The 18,426-nt window shown below is 34.2% G+C and overlaps 2 protein-coding genes across 3 annotated transcripts; one reads left to right on the forward strand and one right to left on the reverse strand.

The window, feature by feature from the left end:
• The first annotated feature begins 5,728 nt into the window (after window positions 1–5,728).
• Window positions 5,729–11,330, forward strand: LOC123716430 (cyclin-dependent kinase 10). The gene is made up of 8 exons (XM_045672176.1): window positions 5,729–5,886; window positions 5,960–6,078; window positions 6,491–6,563; window positions 6,636–6,810; window positions 9,165–9,367; window positions 9,834–10,061; window positions 10,233–10,451; window positions 11,116–11,330. The coding sequence occupies exons 1-8, from the start codon at window positions 5,877–5,879 to the stop codon at window positions 11,298–11,300; spliced, it is 1,212 nt and encodes a 403-aa protein (XP_045528132.1). The 5' UTR covers window positions 5,729–5,876; the 3' UTR covers window positions 11,301–11,330.
• A 533-nt stretch (window positions 11,331–11,863) lies between these two features.
• On the reverse strand, window positions 11,864–13,790 carry LOC123716198 (zinc finger protein weckle-like). Of its 2 annotated transcripts, XM_045671817.1 has the most exons (6): window positions 13,502–13,790; window positions 13,032–13,420; window positions 12,675–12,809; window positions 12,417–12,605; window positions 12,218–12,326; window positions 11,864–12,126 (listed from the first exon to the last, which is right to left on the reverse strand). In XM_045671817.1, exons 1-6 carry the CDS (start codon window positions 13,637–13,639, stop codon window positions 12,019–12,021), a joined length of 1,068 nt encoding a protein of 355 aa, XP_045527773.1. In that variant the 5' UTR covers window positions 13,640–13,790; the 3' UTR covers window positions 11,864–12,018. The 2 variants fall into 2 exon arrangements, with proteins under 2 accessions (XP_045527773.1, XP_045527772.1); XM_045671816.1 differs by having other exon boundaries at window positions 12,675–13,420.
• Between the last annotated feature and the right edge of the window lie 4,636 nt (window positions 13,791–18,426).

An 18,426-nucleotide genomic window follows, 5' to 3' on the forward strand; every position in this document is an offset into this window, starting at 1 on the left:
ACTTATGTTTCAAGAAAGTCAACCTGCCCGTCTCAAATATCAAATTACACTGCGAAACTTCAACCTCACAGTTACGTCCGTACCTACCAGAAGAATACCGACGTACCGCATTCAACGCAGTACATAACGTTAGCCACCCTGGAATCAAGACTACGAGAAAATTAATTACGCAACGTTACTTTTGGCCCTCAATGAACGCAGACGTCGGCAAGTGGGCAAAAGTATGCCTACAGTGTCAGCGCGCCAAAATACAACGCCACACATCAAGTCGATTATCAATTTTTTCACCAACCGAACGATTCGAACACGTTCACATTGATATCGTTGGTCCGCTACCTACCGCGGCCAGCGGTCATCGATACCTCGTGACAATGATCGACAGAGCAACAAGATGGCCCGAAGCATACCCATTATGCGAAATATCAGCTGAAGACGTCGCCAAAGCGGTATACGAAGGTTGGATTTCCCGTTTCGGTTGTCCTGTAACAATAACAACGGACCAAGGACGCCAATTTGAAAGCAGAGTATTTGCATCTCTTTCTCGCTTACTAGGAATCGAAAAAACGCGTACAACTTCATACCACGCACAGTGTAACGGTATCATCGAACGATGGCACCGTGTCCTTAAAGCCGCATTAAAGGCAAGACTACAGACCGCAAGAAGCTGGATCAACGAGCTACCAACCGTCCTACTCGGATTACGCGCCGCTATGCGAAGTGACACCGGCGTAAGCGCCGCCCAACTTACCTACGGATGCAACATACGCTTACCCGGTGATTTGTTATCAACGACCTGCAATGACGTCATCATCGACTCTGGCTACATCGATCAGCTGCGCGACGCAATACGTAACCTGCAACCAATGCCGAGTCAACCACACAGCAACACAAAACCCATATTTGTACACCGCGACCTGCAATCATGTGAATACGTATTCGTACGCATAGACGCCGTAAAGAAGCCATTACAAGCACCTTACGACGGACCCTATCGCGTGCTGAAACGAGACAGTAAGATATTCACGCTGCAGTTACCTAACCGTGAAATGAATATCTCTATCGACAGACTCAAACCTGCCTACACTATCACCGAGCAAGATGTGCCTACTGATACAACAACGAGTACCTGCAACAAGCAAAACACATCAAGTGCGAGCGAACTACATGAACCATCAAATAGCCTGAAACATCAAAATGACAACAACCTGAAACAACAAGACACTGGGAACACCTCAATACCTACAAGAACAACTCGCCGAGGCCGCGTTATACGCCTGCCGGTACGCTTCGCTAGAGGGGGAATCCTGTAGGTGATTAGTACGTGTCGTCATGAAACAATAATTCGTTCTGAAAAGAACAGTTAATTGCGTTACCGTTAGGACAACTTTTTGCCGCGCCTCGATTTTATTGTCTACGCACCCTTCGCATCTTGGTACCACATGTTACCACTAGTGGCCAGGTAGGATAATTTTTGTATATAAATCTACAGTTTTTAAAAATTAAACACATTCCACATTCCATCTTCACCTCTTCTCAACGAATTATTAGGAAGTTTTATTTTAACCAAATAAGAATCAACACCAACCAAAACTCCCTAAAATATTAAGTTTAGCGAGGTGCGCGGGTGCAGTGTTATGCCCAAAGCGCAATCTGTTGATTGTGGTAACGAACTCACGACTCACGATACAGCTAGTATTCAACTCATCATACCAGGGTCTTATATGTAAATTTTTCCTTTCAATTTTTGATCTTCTTCCCATAATGTTGTCCATAAATTTTTTATCGAGTTATTGATATAATAATAATAATCAGTCATAGGAACCTGTACCACATTTCTGACATTAAGAGTGTTAATCCCTTCATATGCAGCTTTGTCTGCTTTTTCGTTACCAGTAATACCTTTATGTGAGGGTACCCACATAAAGGCAACAGTTATATCTTTTTTATGCAACCGCAAGACAGTATCTTTAATTAAATAAATAATATAATTAGTTTTAAAATTATTAATATAAGAATGCTTAAGGCTATTTAAAAGACTCAAAGAGTCTGTCAAAATTAGAAAATATTTACAATTATTTATAGAAATTATAGATTTTAAAGCGGCAAAAACTGCATATGCCTCTGCTGTAAATATGGAGCACTTTTTATCGAGAGCAAAGCTTTGAGCAACATCTTTTTGGGAATCACATACCGCACTTCTCACAAAATCATTGCCTTTACTGCCATCAGTGTAGATTGTATAATACTTGTTATTTTCTTCTATAAAAGCCAGTAAATCTGAATTATTTTCGATTGAATTTGATAAAATCGTAATAGGATGAGTGATACAACTGTATGATTGAGTGTAACACGACCAGTGTGAAAGTTTTTTGATGTTCGAATAATGAGATTGTATTTCTAAGAAGATCTGGCACAGAGTTGGAGATGTACCTCTCAGGAGATCATTTGGTGAAGTGAGTGGACCATCTATATTGATTGGGTGAGGTATTATCCTATTTATAATTTGGATATTATTTGATGATAATAGTTTCAGGCAGTATCTTTCTGCAAGCATAAGTCGTCTTAATATCAATGGCATAATATTTGTTTCGACTTCCATGGCCCTTATGGGAGTCGAACACATTGCTCCTGATATGATCCTCAAAGCTCTGTTCTGCAATATATCCAATTTATGTACATGAGTGCTATTTAAATAAGCTAAAGAACTGTAATCAAAATGACTTCTTACAATAGATTTATATAATAATGAAAGTATTTTGGGATCTGCACCCCATGTAACACCTGCTAGACATCTTAAAATGTTAACACCATTTAATGCATTTCTAGATACATATTTAATATGTTCTTCAAATGACAATTTCTGGTCAATGATAATACCTAAAGAATTTGCTAAGATTTTATTGAACTCTCTTCGCTAACCATCATGTCATGGAAGACCAAACCAGACAATTCACTATACTTTGTCCAATCTGTTTTATCATATAAAAATCTGTCAACATGTTTATTAATTGTGTATCTTTCAATGCACATTGTAATGTTTGTTATGGTTGGATAATGATAACTACCCATAGTATCATCATGTACTGACCATTCACAAAGAGGAGCCACACATCTATTGCTGAGGGGTTGCGTGTAGGATAATTTACTGTAGTAAAGCTACCATTATTCAAAATACATAAATCACATTCATCAATTATATTATATAAGTTATTCCCTCGACTTTTCGTAGACATACATCCAAAAGCAATATGATGTGCATTGATAATATTGTGCAATCTATTCATTCTTATACTCCTATGTGACGGAGGACAGTACACACAATGAATAGACAGTGTAGTATTTTCTGTGTATATACTTATGGCTATAGTTTGAATATCTTCATAAAAAGTAGTATTTATAACATTGTGTTTCAAATATGGTTTAATTAATATTCCTACACCATTACGAGGACTTTTTGAATTTATATTGTAGAAATTATAACCGGAAATATAAAAAGATTGATGGTCTTTTAACCATGTCTCATTTAGTAAACAAATATCAATATTATTTTCATTTAAGAATTTTGTAAGATGTTTTTTTATGATTTGCACCTTGAACATTAAATTGCGCAATACGTAGAGATGATGTTGTATATGGTTGTGTATCCATTATATTGACAAATTTTTAATAAGTATATCTTTAATAAATGTTGTAGTTATACGCTCATTATCATTCTTATTACCTATTTGAACCAGTGTTTGTACCAGGGCCATAAGTACATCACTGTTTGCAATTATTTGTGATTTTATATAATTAATACTTACAGCCTGTGAGACAGGCTTAATATTTACAGATTTATTTACATGTTTGGGTGCATTATTTACACTAATCACTTTTTTATTTACAGGGTTGGAGCATGGTGGAAGGGGAGGGAACTCATTGTTATCTTTTGTGCTGGCAATGCTTGCATATGTTATTTTATTTTTCTTTTCTAGGATTTTATTCATTTTTATTGGACACATTTTGGATATTGCTAAATGAGGTCCACTGCAATTTACACAGCAAATCTCATTTTGTTTATTGCAGTCTTTATAAGAATGTTCACCTGAACAAATAGAACAACGCTGTTTGCCATTACAAATTTTAGCATAATGATTAAATTTCATACATTTGAAACATTGTTGGAGAGGAGGTATATATTCAAACACTCTGTAAAAAAATAAATCATATTGGACACTCTCAGGTAAAGAGTTTTTCCAATTTTTTAGAGAGCCAATTTTTTTCATAAATCTCCTAACTGCAATTATTTCATTTGTAGAAGTTAATTTAGTAAATAGTTCTTTATTTGATATACTTGCAGGCACAAATCTGATAATACCAGTTTTTTCAATTTGAGCTGCTGGAATGTATGTTTAGGGTAGTTTTACTTTAGGTTGTTTGGTCCTTATTTGGTTAAAATAAAACTTCCTAATAATTCGTTGAGAAGAGGTGAAGATGGAATGTGGAATGTGTTTAATTTTTAAAAACTGTAGATTTATATACAAAAATTATCCTACCTGGCCACTAGTGGTAAACATGTGGTACCAAGATGCGAAGGGTGCGTAGACAATAAAATCGAGGCGCGGCAAAAAGTTGTCCTAACGGTAACGCAATTAACTGTTCTTTTCAGAACGAATTATTGTTTCATGACGACACGTACTAATCACCTACATATGCTTTCATATCATGTTTCTCAAGAAAATGTACATTGTGTATCAAGTTATTAGCTGTATTATGTTGTTTAAATATGACAACAATTTTATTTGCGCTAATTCGCCTTATTGCCACCACGCCTTTAATTTCGGAGAATATATTGGGCTTTTATTTCCCAGCCTGTCCTGAATATTTTTGTTTTCAATAAAAACCTTAAATTCCATATTAATAGAATTTTCAGGATATAGTCCTTTATAATTAGGCTTGAGATATGGGATATACGAGTCTTTCTCACCGCCTCCGCCGCCAGCATCAGAATCATTTTGGGGATCTTCGAGCCGCCGTTGTGGTCTCTTTTTTGAGTTGGGCGGGTCAAGCCCGCCCGCCTCGTTTCCTTCCATTTTTATTATTTATACACTATGTTTATATTTAATTTGTCTATTAATACTGTTATTTACAAAGAAATAATCTTTATTTTAATTAAAGTATTATTTTAGAAAAAAAATAGTACCGCGCTTTTTCAATTTCCCGCCAAGAAAAAAACATATTATTACAATATTATTTCCATAGATAATACGTTAATTCAATTATCTCTCTGGTACATTATAATTCGAAATTTCATTTGATGCAAGGGTACATTAAATATAATAATATATTACGTTTGTTTTTAAATCTGTGTTAAATCTAAATCGCCACCGTTTTATTTATCTTATAGTTAATACCTTCAGATGGAACCAATAGCCATATAATTATTTAGCAGTTTTAAAATATTACAAGTGGATGTCGGAGATATAAATGACTAGAATGATTAGAATTATCTCGAAAATAAACTTACTTTAATATATTGTTATACTCATAGTATTTAAAACATTATATGAACTTACATGATATGAACTATTCAATAAAATTCTATTCATATAAAAAAATATATCGATTTTTTTCCCAAATAAACGCGAAAATCATTATTTTGGCCAGAATATATTTATCGGCATTGCGCTGGCCCTACTTCTGAGTGTGTGGTGTATAAATACTCTGTGGTTATGTGATAGTGCTAGTCTGTAGATTGTTTTGTTTACAATTACATTACGCTTTACAAGTAACAACCACAACCAATTGCTTGATTATCTAAAAAAAAATAGATTTTTCATTATTCTTTAAGACCTTATCGTTCTTACGACAGTTCAGACGTATCATTTTCAAAAGCGATGTCTCAGAGTTAGTCCTAAAACATAAGCTACATGTAAATTTCTATCAAATTAAGATTTGTATTGATTTACTGATTTCTTAGCTTCAGAAAAGCCGCCGTCGAATCAAGATGTATCAGATCCCACGGGCCCATCTGCTCGAAAAGGTGTTCTGGTGTCTTTTCGAACAGGAAAGACGATGGAAATACCAGAAAAGGATATTGTAAGTGACATAACCTCTATATTTTCCAAATCATTTTTCTTTTAGTTTGTTACTTCAAGGAAAGCTTGGATCTCATATTTCCCTAATTTATTAACGCCCAGTTTCTGTAAGGACAGTCAACGTTGCAATCGAATAACATTAGCCGAAAACGTTTGTAATGTTTGGTTGGGATATAACTCCAGCAACATTGTTTAAACTGTTCAAAGATCTTTGAAATCTTCGTATTGATTCAACCTAAATTTTAGAATCTCTTTATGTTACGAGTATTCATTGAATATGATAATTATCAAACTAATTCTAAATCCAATTGACAAATACTTAACCAGAGATTTGAAATTTGATTAGCAGATCTTTCAGAAACTGGATGTTCATTTCATTGTTCATTTTATTAAAACTCTCAAAATATTTGTAGTTAGGAAGATGCCGCTTTGTCGGGGAATTTGAAAAACTGAATCGCATTGGTGAAGGAACTTATGGCATAGTGTGTAAGTATAGTGCCTATATTGAACATTTTGTTTTATCTTTTAATGAACTAAATTAAAATCTTTTAAAAACAGATCGCGCCAAGGATAAAGTGAGTGGAAATATTGTTGCATTAAAGAAGGTCAGAATGGATGTTGAAAAAGATGGATTGCCACTTAGTGGTCTTAGAGAAATACAAGTATTAATGGCATGTCACCATGAAAATGTGGTACAACTTAAGGAGGTGCTGGTAGGACGATCCCTTGAGAGGTATCATGCAAACAATATATATATTTTATTTTTTACTAAACCCCTTTATTACACGGTACTCTTATAACACATTTTCATATGAGATTTTTCAAAATTTTTGAGAAAATTTTCTAGGTATGTATGTATGTACTATGTAGGTAGCTGATTCCTCTACCCTGAAACAGCCTCTGCACAGGGGTCTGTCCGTTGCGCCTAGGACAAAAAGATGTTTGTTAAAGAGACAATAGCCCATATTTGTCCCTATCATTGTTTTTAGATTGGTTCTGCTTAAATTTAGAAGTTGTTTTTTAAGTTGCGGGTTGACTGCTGGCAGAGCCATTTTGGACTGTCTGCTGTTCGCACCTTGCGACCACCGTTGATGTTGGAGTTCCGCAGATCTTTGGTGAACCCAGGCTCACAGAGAAAGGCAAGGGAAGGAGCAGATACAGGCCAGCAGGTCTCATTTCCGAACCCCTCCTCGCAAGCGCGTCGGCATCATCATTGCCAAGAGATCCACTGTGTTCCTTAATCCACAGCTGCCTGCTGTTTGTCAGGGTTATTGCATTGTGACATTCCAATATCAGTTGACTGTTTGTCTTTTTGCTAACTAACGCCATCAGCACAGACACACTGTCGGATACGAACTTAATACAAAAGTTATTAATTCCTAACCGCTGCACGGCTCTGGCTGCTTCGGTTAGAGCGATACACTTGCATGAAAGATCGAGCTGTATGTACCCAAGGGTAGGTTATATGTTGAGATCAAGAGAGAATATGCTAGCGCCAGAGCCACACCCTGTTTTTGAGCCATCGGTACATATGCGCAGCTCATTCAGGGTTGATCTACCACATTCCTCTTCTCTCATTTGGACATGGTATCTTCTATTGAGCATGTGTTGATTTGCGATCTTATCACATGGAGCGGATTAAAGGTTGGTATTCTATCTGGCCTTGTTGAGAATCACTGTGTGTGTGCTGTAGTGATTTTTCCCCATAGATCCGATAATTGTCTAGGTATAGGTTGTGAAGTTTTTGCCACTATTGTCCCTACAATAATCGTGACCTATCACATATTTCATTGAAAATAAACATAAAATAATGTTTGGGTTTGATTTTAACACAAAGTTAAACACAAACCATCCAGTTCGCAGCTTCCAACCAGTTGCAGGACTGACATGTATGGGTTCATAGGGGAAAACAGGGTGGAGGGACATTTTCTAAAATTTCGCTCTTTTCCCTCATACAAAGTGTGAGCTGAAGGCGCAGAAGTCAAGTAGTGGTAGGGAGGCAGCAAACTAGCTGTTTTACTCTGGAATATGGACATTTCCTACATCGAATCTACAATGACAAACGAAAGGGGAAAGTCATCGGCAAAATTTTTGCCAGTCTTCTATCTGTAAAACATTAGAAAACCGTCATACGGAGATATTCTTGATCTCTGAGGTAGCGAAAAAAAATTCGGTTCCCAAAAGCCTGCCGTCCTAGGCTCCAGCCTAAACAGCCTGCTGGTTTATCCGCCACTGCGTATAACATCGGTATTCCCCCGTATAACGCGGGGATTTCATACATATTTCTGTACTGTGGCATTTATAATGATTTGTACGTAATTATTTCGTTCATAGTTTAGTGGTTTTTTTCTTAATTGTATTAGATATAATTCCTTTTATCTAGAAAAGTTAAACATTAATTATTTGTACCTAACGCGTTATATATATTATATGAGAATCCTCCTACAACGAGTTTCCTATACCGCGGCAACAATCTACTGTGTTATAGGAAGGATTGACCTGAACCTGAATGTTTATTTGAAGCATTCTTTAAATAGGTAATATCATTAATTACAGTGTAAACTGTATGTAACGTCCCTCGATTTAACGATGAATTCCCTAAGCGTCGAAATCCATTGGCTTTAGTTGGTGATACACCCTACATAGCATTCGACCCACTTTCAATGACAACAATTGAGTAATAAATTACTTCTTAAGCTGCTTATTTAAATGACTTATTAGTAAACACTACTTTTGTCGCTTTCATTTCTTAGCCCGCAATGAACTCGAGTGTCTGCATCATGCATCCGAACTTTCTAAGAAACTCGTTCTTTTGTATACAAGTTGGGATTGCTTGCACGTATAGACTGTTGCTGACCATAAATAATATGTAGGGGTCATGGATTATCTATACGTATTTTCTTTTCTGAATTGCACAACAACTCTTTATAACGCCATACAATGCACAATCTCTTCTGTGTCGTTATGTAGAGTTTACACAGTATATGCATTTTTCCATGGGGTTTGAGTATTAATACTAAATAACGGAAATGTGTTGTTTTTAAGAACTACAACAACATGTTGATTTTCAGACTAATATTATTTCAGTATCTTTCTCTCTATGGAATATTGTGAGCAGGATTTGGCATCTCTACTTGATAATATGTCATCACCATTTACTGAATCCCAAGTTAAATGTCTTATGTTGCAAGTGTTAAAGGGATTGAAATATTTACACTCAAATTTCATAGTGCACAGAGATTTGAAGGTATCAAACCTATTGCTTACTGATAAAGGCTGTGTTAAAATAGGTGAGATTTTTTTTTTCAAATTTATTTTATATAACTACATTAAGGTCTAAGGTTTCCGTTATTTTATTGTGTGCTCACTATATATGACTTGAAAAGGAATGATAAAAAATATGTCATAAATAATGTATCGGCTGCATTACGCTGTAAGAGCGCGCATTAAGCTAGTATTATTATTATTGAATAAAATTTCTAGTAACAGCTCTCTGCCAAACAGTGTGCTGTACTTCAATTATTTTTTAGCTCTATTAAAATATAGTGTTTTTAATTGGAATCAACCATTTATTAATTAATTATAATGAAGGATCAATACATATTCATTCTTTGAATGAAGGAGTACTTAAATAATGCACATTTAAAGATAAAGATAATCAAATCTACTATGAGTAATTTTGTTTAATGCCCGTTATTTGTGCCTAGAATCAAGTCATCTGCTTATAAATATTATTATAAACTGTTGAATTTTCAGCTGACTTTGGCCTAGCTCGTTGGTTAGGTGCCCCAGCCAGATGTGCAACGCCTCGAGTTGTTACCTTGTGGTATCGTGCTCCTGAGTTACTCCTACAATCACCCAAACAAACCCCAGCATTGGACATGTGGGCGGCTGGTTGTATTTTGGGCGAATTGTTGGCTAACAAACCCTTATTGCCGGGCAGAAGTGAAATAGAACAACTTGAGTTGATTGTTGATTTGCTTGGTGAGTTATTTTGTATACTAAAAATATTTTCTAATTAAGACTCATGACAGAAAATTATGCGAGTTTTTTTTATCATTTTTATATTTACATTTTGGAACTTACAAAATAAACAAAAATATCTAAGAAAAATATATAATATAATAAAATTAAATTATTACTGTGGTATTATAGGGACTCCTTCGGATGCAATTTGGCCAGAATTCAGCTCATTACCGGCTTTACAAAACTTTACACTGAAGCAGCAGCCTTACAACAACCTAAAGCAGCGATTCCCTTGGCTGTCGGCTGCAGGCCTGCGACTTCTTAACTTCCTCTTCATGTATGACCCAAAGAAGCGTGCAACTGCTGAAGAATGTCTCCAAAGCTCCTACTTCAAAGAGCAGCCATTACGTAAGTATTTTTTAAAATCTCATTAAATATTTTGGTGGCTGAAACCAGATCGTAACGTATTCGTAAATGTAAATAGCTAAATAGTTATTTAGAAAATTTGCAAACAACTTTGCAAGCTTTGTATCAAATTGTGTAGGGGAATGGAGTGAATGTAAAATTCCAACTCTAAATATCAAATTATATTTTATATTTAAGGAATAGAATATTTTCATTTAATAAATAGAAACTTAGTAATTTTCTATATTATGATGTATGTAGGAAAAGTCTGTATGAAAAAGCGAGCTTCCAGATTTTCTATTACATTAAAACTACTGCCTAAAATTATGGCTGTTAATAGCAAACCTAATGTTCTACCTATAATAATCTAATTAATTGAAATCTCATCTCTTTTTATACTTTATCAAATTTTGTAAACTTGCAAGAGTTTTACTGTGATCTGTGGCTTTACATTAGTATAAAATGTTAGTCTTTCGAGTGCAAGATTATTGTAAAATATATGGTTTGATGTCATTTCTATTGACAACAGTCTTGACATCGGGTTTCGGACATGAAACGAAACGCAAGATCCATACCGATAACTATAACTATGAAACAACCCATATTTTGACATGATTAAAGAATTTTTATTTGAAATTCTTTCCTACTATATTTGTTTTTTTTTCAGCCTGTGATCCGAAGTTGATGCCCAGCTTCCCTCAACACAGGAATATGAAAGGCCAAAAGGGAACATCAAATCAACTGAACATACCCTTATCCAACCTAAACACTGGTGCCAACGATCAGACAAACAATCTCCCTGCTATTTCTGATCTCTTAGGATCATTGGTTAAAAAACGGCGGCTAGATTAAATTTTAGCATTTATTAAACTTTTGATTTTAACAAAACGTTTTATTTCCAAAGTCGAATGTTGTCGCTAATATTATAAACAACTGGATAACCTATCGCCTTCGTCAAGTACTATCCAAAACAAAAATATGTTTTGAAATCGCTCCTGGTTCTCTTTGAGTCTGAGATTGACGCATTTCACTATACAAATGAACATAAGAACTAATAGTAGAAGATATCGTTTAGGCGATAAATTAGTAGAAAAAAATTGGAATTGTACTCATTAAAAAAGCATTGAAATTGTAAAAAATTGAAAAAATTAATTATATTCACGTAAAAGTGTGATTTCAGTGCCGATTTAAACCAAACTAGTATGATTACATAAGAATATTAGAAGAATCGTTAAGCGATAGATTATGTTAAAAATAAATCAATACCTACAACCTTTTTAGGTCTGGGCCTCAGATTTCTGTATCTGTTCCATGAGCATTTGTAAATTGAATAGGCAAGAAGGTGATCAGCCTTCTGATAGATTGATTATGTTATCAGTGTTAATAGAAAAAATGCTCATTAATTATAATTTATTTTCATATTAACTTTGACATTTTACATTTATAAGTGTTACAATTTTTATGGAAATAAAATTCGTGCCTAACTTTGAGAATAGCTCGTTTTGTATAAAACGGGTTCATCTTGGGAGTAATAGACAGTTTAAGAAGCAATTTTGTGTGAACATCGGCTCTAATCTGAGGACGCTTCTTCATCAGCGGATAGTCCCATAGCTTGACGAAATTTTTGATACTTCTGTAACGTTAAAGTATCAACACTTTTCGCTTTCACTTTTTCTTTCTAAAAAAAAAGTATTTTTAGGAATATCATTAAAATGCCTATGTTTTGTGTTTAATTATTCAATGAAACGCTTATACGTATTTACACTCACAATATCTCTTTCTTGTTTTTCTATATTTTTTAAAGTTCGCACACACTGAGAACACAAAATGACGTCTTCCATATGGTTTACAGTTTTCTTGCGGTGGTGATGTTTTAATCTGAAAGAAAAATGTTACTGAAATCCTATTCGCAATTGAGGCGTAAACTTACAAGTACATTTGGAGAAATTTATTGAATGAATAACGTACGTTTTCCCACAATAGTCACACTGAAGTTTATCCGCCCGATGCGTAAGAAGATGCGCGCCCAATTCTCTGTAAGTGGGGTAACGTTCCGAACACCGCGGGCACAATATCTTTCCTTCCGATCGTCCCCCGTTTGTTTGATGTTCTGTAAGTTCCTGTGACGTCTGGAAATTCTGATGACAGCTTTTGCACCTGAAATAAGGTGTGTAGTTTTTAGGTTCTGCAATACTCTCATCTTTAAAAATAAACGTTAATACACACATAAATATGTTCGGCTGCAAATGGAACGCCATGTGTTCAATAATTTTTTTCGGGTAGAAGTAGTGAAACTTTTTATCACAGCAAGTTACATAGCCAGGGACGCCGTGTCTGTCTTTATAATGTTTCATTAGGGACCTAAAATGAAATCCAGTTTCATGACAAATGCAACATTCCATCTTGTAGAAAAGCGTGATTTGCATATCTAAAGCATGGCCTTGCTTGGCTGGGCGACCGTCGATTATAACTATTGGATCTAAAACATCTTGCTCTAGTTCATCTTCAACTATTCGTTTTTCATGAGTCGGCGATGGACTTTTATTAGCAGACGTGGTGCTATTAAGTAAGGATTTATCTAACTTTTCCACTTCAGCAAATTCTTCTAGCGGCATAGCTTCTAAATATTTCATATCAGAAGGCGACTGTTTCTTAACTTGTTTTGGTTTTGCTAGTTTCGTGTCACCTTGTTGTAATTCTGTTGTCGTAATTTCAGCTGGTTTTGGCGGAGTAGTAGAATTAGAAACTGTCTTTAGCTCTGTACTGGCATGTTCGAGATTTCGGGCTGATAACTCATTTATAAGCGAATAATTTTTTATTTCATTTGGCTGCTTGTCTTCATTCTTCTTGTTTCTGTGGAATTCTAAGAATTTTTGCGTTCTTTCCACTTTCACTGCATAGATATATGCGTTACTAATTTGTTGCAGGCAATCATGACAAATAGCTTTTGGAAGGCAGTCATCTGTATGGATCTATGAAAAGATATATTACTATTAGTGATTTTAGATGAAGTATGTACATCTAAGATATTCAAATAAAAAATATATACTTACAACGATATCGTATAGTTTTTTAATTTTGCGCTTTACTTCGGCACTTAGTGGTTTCAGCTTGATAACATCGTTGCAAAGACACAATCTACAAGATAATTCACGTACTATCGTTTTTTCTAATGTTGCAAAGTCGTTCATACCTCCTAAATTCTTAAATCTGTTGTAAAAAGTTTAGCAAAAATGTTGATCGGTTTCTATTGTATTTTAATATGCGTCCATTGCAAAACGGATTTAACTTAAATAATTTAGATAAAAGGTGACAACATTTCAAATCATCCCAATAGCCTTTGTAAAAATCCTAATGCCAAAAAACTGCCAGTACCGATACTAGCTATAATTCATATTAAAGTCATCACAGATGAAAATAAATAAGTAGCTTATATATATATAGCATTCACCAAAGTCGTTTAAAATAAACATAGAAATAAACCGCGAATTATCAAAACTACGAACTATGATTTAAGTAAAATTTATTATTATAAAATTCTTTGACAAAGCCGGATGCCTATTAATTGGTTAAAATAAAATATTAAATATAAAACATAAATATATACGTTCCGGACGCCCACAACGATTAATTTAAATGCATTCAATAATAGCTTAGATTATATATTGAAAATTTACAAAAAAATATAATTGGTAGAAATCCTTTTTTTTCATCAGACGTTTCTGCGATATTGAAATTGAGAGTCGATTTTTATGTTTCACTATTTTAAATCAATTATAGTCTTAGATATTCTTTTATTACGTAAACCGTATGTATAAGGCTACAAACAAGTAGTAAAGTAAACGCGTGAACAAAGTTTCGTTCAGTTGATTTAGTTTTAGAGGGATTTACTATATTCTAATGAATTTATGAAATATGAGTTATTACTCAGTGTGATTACAGAATGTTAAATTTTGACATAGATAATAGATTTTTTATCATTTAGATGATGCTTGGTCGATTGCAGTGTATATATATATATATATATTGTGTAACTATACCATCTGGGGCCCGTGGCAATTTCTTTTGATGGGTCAGTAAAAATCGTCACGTTGTACTCAGTTTAATTTTAATAAACTTATTTTCAGCGCACTTAATTACACGTTGTATATGTCCCACTAATGCCACAATAATAACTCCTCTCGCCTAAGAGAGGGAATGGTTTGTAGTCCCCACGCGAGCCCAATGCGTATTGCATTTTTCCATAGAAAATAATATCTCAATGCATTCATCATCTATTCGCTAGCTTTTAGGTGAAGGAAATGTGACGAAACTTGCATACATTTACAATGAAATAAAAATAAAAAACACGCTCACACTATTACATTCTCAAAATAAATAATTGCTTCGTCAGTGTGCGCTATCATATATAAAAAAAAGATAATTTAAATCCTTCCATTCGTAATATCGTTTTCAAAGAATGTTTAATAAGCCATAAGCAATTGCCCGTTCGGTCGTTAATAAATCCTTTATATCTTGTGAAATTTATTCGATGGAAGTGGTTGTGAACATTTTAAAATAGAGATATTTATGAAGTTATACATTAATATGATATGAATATTATAATTAGCTCCGGATCAAAGCTCGCAAACAATTACTCGGAATATATAATCGGTTACTCGTATTTTTCCATTTTCGGTATTTGTTTTTATACACAGCATTCCTTACTTACAAATAACTTAGGTGAGTGAGTGTGAAGAAACAGGAGCTTTCAAAAGAAGCTTTCTGTAATTTATATAAATGTTAAACTTATGTAGATAGCCAAAGCGAAATGCACAGTGCAGCAGACAGTATTATTAAGTAGTTCAACGCCTCTCGTTGTATTATAGTTACAGTCTATATAGTATATTTCATTGATATAATCTAACAATTGTTTTACATGGTTTAATTTCTAGTCAAATCTTAAAATGGATGTGTAATTTTTTTTTAACCTATGTTGACCATAATTATCATGTATTTTACAAAATATAGCATGTTACATATGCTGTAGATATAGCATTTTATATGATGTGGGGAATTTTAATGAAGAAATATATACAATGTAAAGAATCAATAATAGCTTTTTTTTTGCTACAGTTGCATTTGCCATAATTGTAACACATACTGGGTATTTTTTAGCTTACAATATGGAAAATTGTGAATATAGCCAGTTTCGAACCATTCCATAATTTTCTTTTTTTGTATATAGGAGTTGGGAATAAAAACAATGAATTTATATATACAATATTTTTACCTCTGTATTTTACAATACATCGGAGTGAAGTTAATGAGAGATAGGTTAAACCAATCAAGCAAGTCACAGTCTCATGTAGGTATTTTAACACACAAAGTTCCAATTCCAATGTGACGAATAAGTTCGGTGAGCCGTGATAGTACTTAACTTTGCAAATACCGATTTAACTGGTTTTTGTGTTTTGTAAACTAATTTGGTGTAACTCGGTATTGGCTCTGTGTAAATTAGCTTGCGAAGGTTTAAAAAGGTTATTTTATTTGAAGATATAAAACCTTATAATAATAATATTTTACTATATGGTTTCAAAAGGTTTTAAAATGTTTCAACATTTAGTAAATTGTATATATATATCCTTGAACAACTTAGTGGTAGAACGGGTGATTCTCAAAACTGGAAACCGAAAACCAATAAAGCGTACGAAACAAACTTTAATTTTACTAGAATTTGAATTAACGTCGCCGGCGTTATACTTTTACGCTACTGCCGGAAGAGGACATAAAAAAACCTGAATGCCGAGGAAACCGACGTTTTTTAGTCCACAAATCAATTAACTATATGTCTAATGAAATATCAAAGACGCGTACTGCATTCGCGTTTCATACGCTCTAATGGGGTTTATCGGCCTTTGAACATCCTTCGTAAATCTGCAAACTTAGTCAAACACTTTGGTATTCGAGCAGTATTTTCCCTTAGTAATATAATTATTTTTGAATATGTATTATATTTGATAATGGTTCATAGAATCGTAGTTTTAGGAATCACATAAGCAATTTGCATTATTTATTCAGCCACGAAAGCAGGAAAATTGTACTAAAAGATTATTCAACGCAGTAGCGTTGTATGGGCTTCAATATTCATTTAAGTTCTAAGATAAAATATTATCTTCAACAACAATTTCAATGTAATGAGGAAGATTTCTGTTGAAAAGAGCTTTCAAACGGATCTCCATAATATTTCTGAGCGGACTGCCGCGACTGTTACCAACTACGGATAAACTAAATACGGGTTGTGTTGTAATGAGGTTTATGGGCTTTCGAGATTCGTGACTAACTTACTTTTTCTCTAAAGCTATTACAGAGGATCGTAGCTAAATTTGCATTAAATGTGCAACCTTGCAATGTTTTATCTCCTGTTCGCCCCACCCCCCTCGCTTACAAATATAGTTTGTATGTAGTTAAATATAGTTTTTATACGTCAAGAATAGGCGATCACGTCCGAACCTATATATATTCTGTAGGGTGCGTGAGGTGCTCTGTTATTGTGATTTATAACATAAATAACTTAAGTGTGCTTGAAAGTTACGTGCAGTTTTCTGGCTTAAAGCGTTCAAGAACCTTAAAGTTGTAAAATGATTTTCAAATATTTCGAGAATGTTTTTGTCTGATCAAACTTTGAGAAGTACTCTTGGATAAAAACATCTGTGGCAAATGTAAGTATGGGGATTTGAAGTTAAATAATAATGCTCAGTTACATTCAGAGAGTTCTTTATTAATCCCTAAAATACCTTCAAAAGAAACCAATATGCTATATTTAATTTTCACAGTTTCAACTGTCGTTGTAATTGGTTTTCCAAAACTTAGCTACTAGGAGGTAACTAACCATATCTACTTATATGACCATTAGTTTTTTCTACTTATTTTTTAGCAATCACATTGTTACCCATAGATTTGCGCCGTATTTTCTTTCAATAAATAGTTGATTTGCTATCAAATCAATGACTAGATACATATAGACAATGTGTCAATCCATATTCATGAAAACATAGTTTTACTTACTGCTACCATCTCCATGGCTTTGTTGTTACAGCGCAAAACCTGCCGATCCCAGGGTTGATACCCGTAGACAGATGTTACGTAAGTAGGTACAGGAGTCGCTTGCCGAACAATAACAGAACAATGCCTAACCTTAAAATGTCTTGTTAATAAAATCGTGGCCCTACATAGAGGACTTCATATCCCAGCGTAATGCTTAGGTGGCTTGGCCATGTAGAACGGAAGAATGAGAAGCGTTGGGAAAGTAAAATTGGGTTGGGTAGGTCTTATCACCTCAAATTGAATCCAGAAGGTTCTAGAGAAGGAACAACTTAATATTCCCCATAACCGATGATCATGCATAGTGAATGTCATGAAAGTGGATTAAGCGAGAGAAGTATGTCAAGACCGTAGCAAGTGGAAATCCGTAGTCTCTGTGGCGTGATTATTTAAATAAAACTGTAATCATTTCAGGCAATGACGCGGGGAGAAATTTATCATAAATATTTGGTAGCCTTTACATTACGATCCTACTTAAAATATATTTAAGTGTCATAAAGTCAGCCTATTAAGTTGTTGAGTAGCATGGGTACTTAAAAAATACAAGAGACATCATTTTATATCTTCTTTATAGCTTTCGTGTGCGATTAGCATTACAATTAGGTTCGTGCCATATTTATTGTCAACAAGATTAGGTGGAAATTTGATAAAATCAAATATTTGTCATATATTATTTCAGTAAAAGAGAAGATATAAACAATTTGAACACAAGACCGTAGAACTGATACAAAAACCAAAATAACTCCTAGTATAGAATAGTATATTTCCTCCTATATATATAGTATATATACACCTATATAGTATACTTTACGTTCCTATTGAGGGTTCCTGTTATTTAAGAAACGTTACCATTGCCTTTATCACGCAATAGGAACAATAGAAGAATGTATTCACA

The sequence above is a fragment of the Pieris brassicae genome, chromosome 11, assembly GCF_905147105.1.
Source record: "Pieris brassicae chromosome 11, ilPieBrab1.1, whole genome shotgun sequence".
Classification (NCBI taxonomy): domain Eukaryota; kingdom Metazoa; phylum Arthropoda; class Insecta; order Lepidoptera; family Pieridae; genus Pieris; species Pieris brassicae.

Coding starts and splice junctions, on each gene's coding strand:
- LOC123716430 (XM_045672176.1), top strand. Junction 9,368..9,833: donor TAAAGGCTGTGTTAAAATAG/GTGAGATTTTTT, acceptor TTGAATTTTCAG/CTGACTTTGGCCTAGCTCGT. Junction 10,062..10,232: donor GTTGATTGTTGATTTGCTTG/GTGAGTTATTTT, acceptor GTGGTATTATAG/GGACTCCTTCGGATGCAATT.
- LOC123716198 (XM_045671816.1), bottom strand. CDS start 13,639: ATGAACGACTTTGCAACATTAGAAAAAACGATAGTACGTGAATTATCT. Junction 12,606..12,674: donor TTGCAGCCGAACATATTTAT/GTGTGTATTAAC, acceptor ACCTTATTTCAG/GTGCAAAAGCTGTCATCAGA. Junction 12,327..12,416: donor TGTGACTATTGTGGGAAAAC/GTACGTTATTCA, acceptor TTTTTCTTTCAG/ATTAAAACATCACCACCGCA.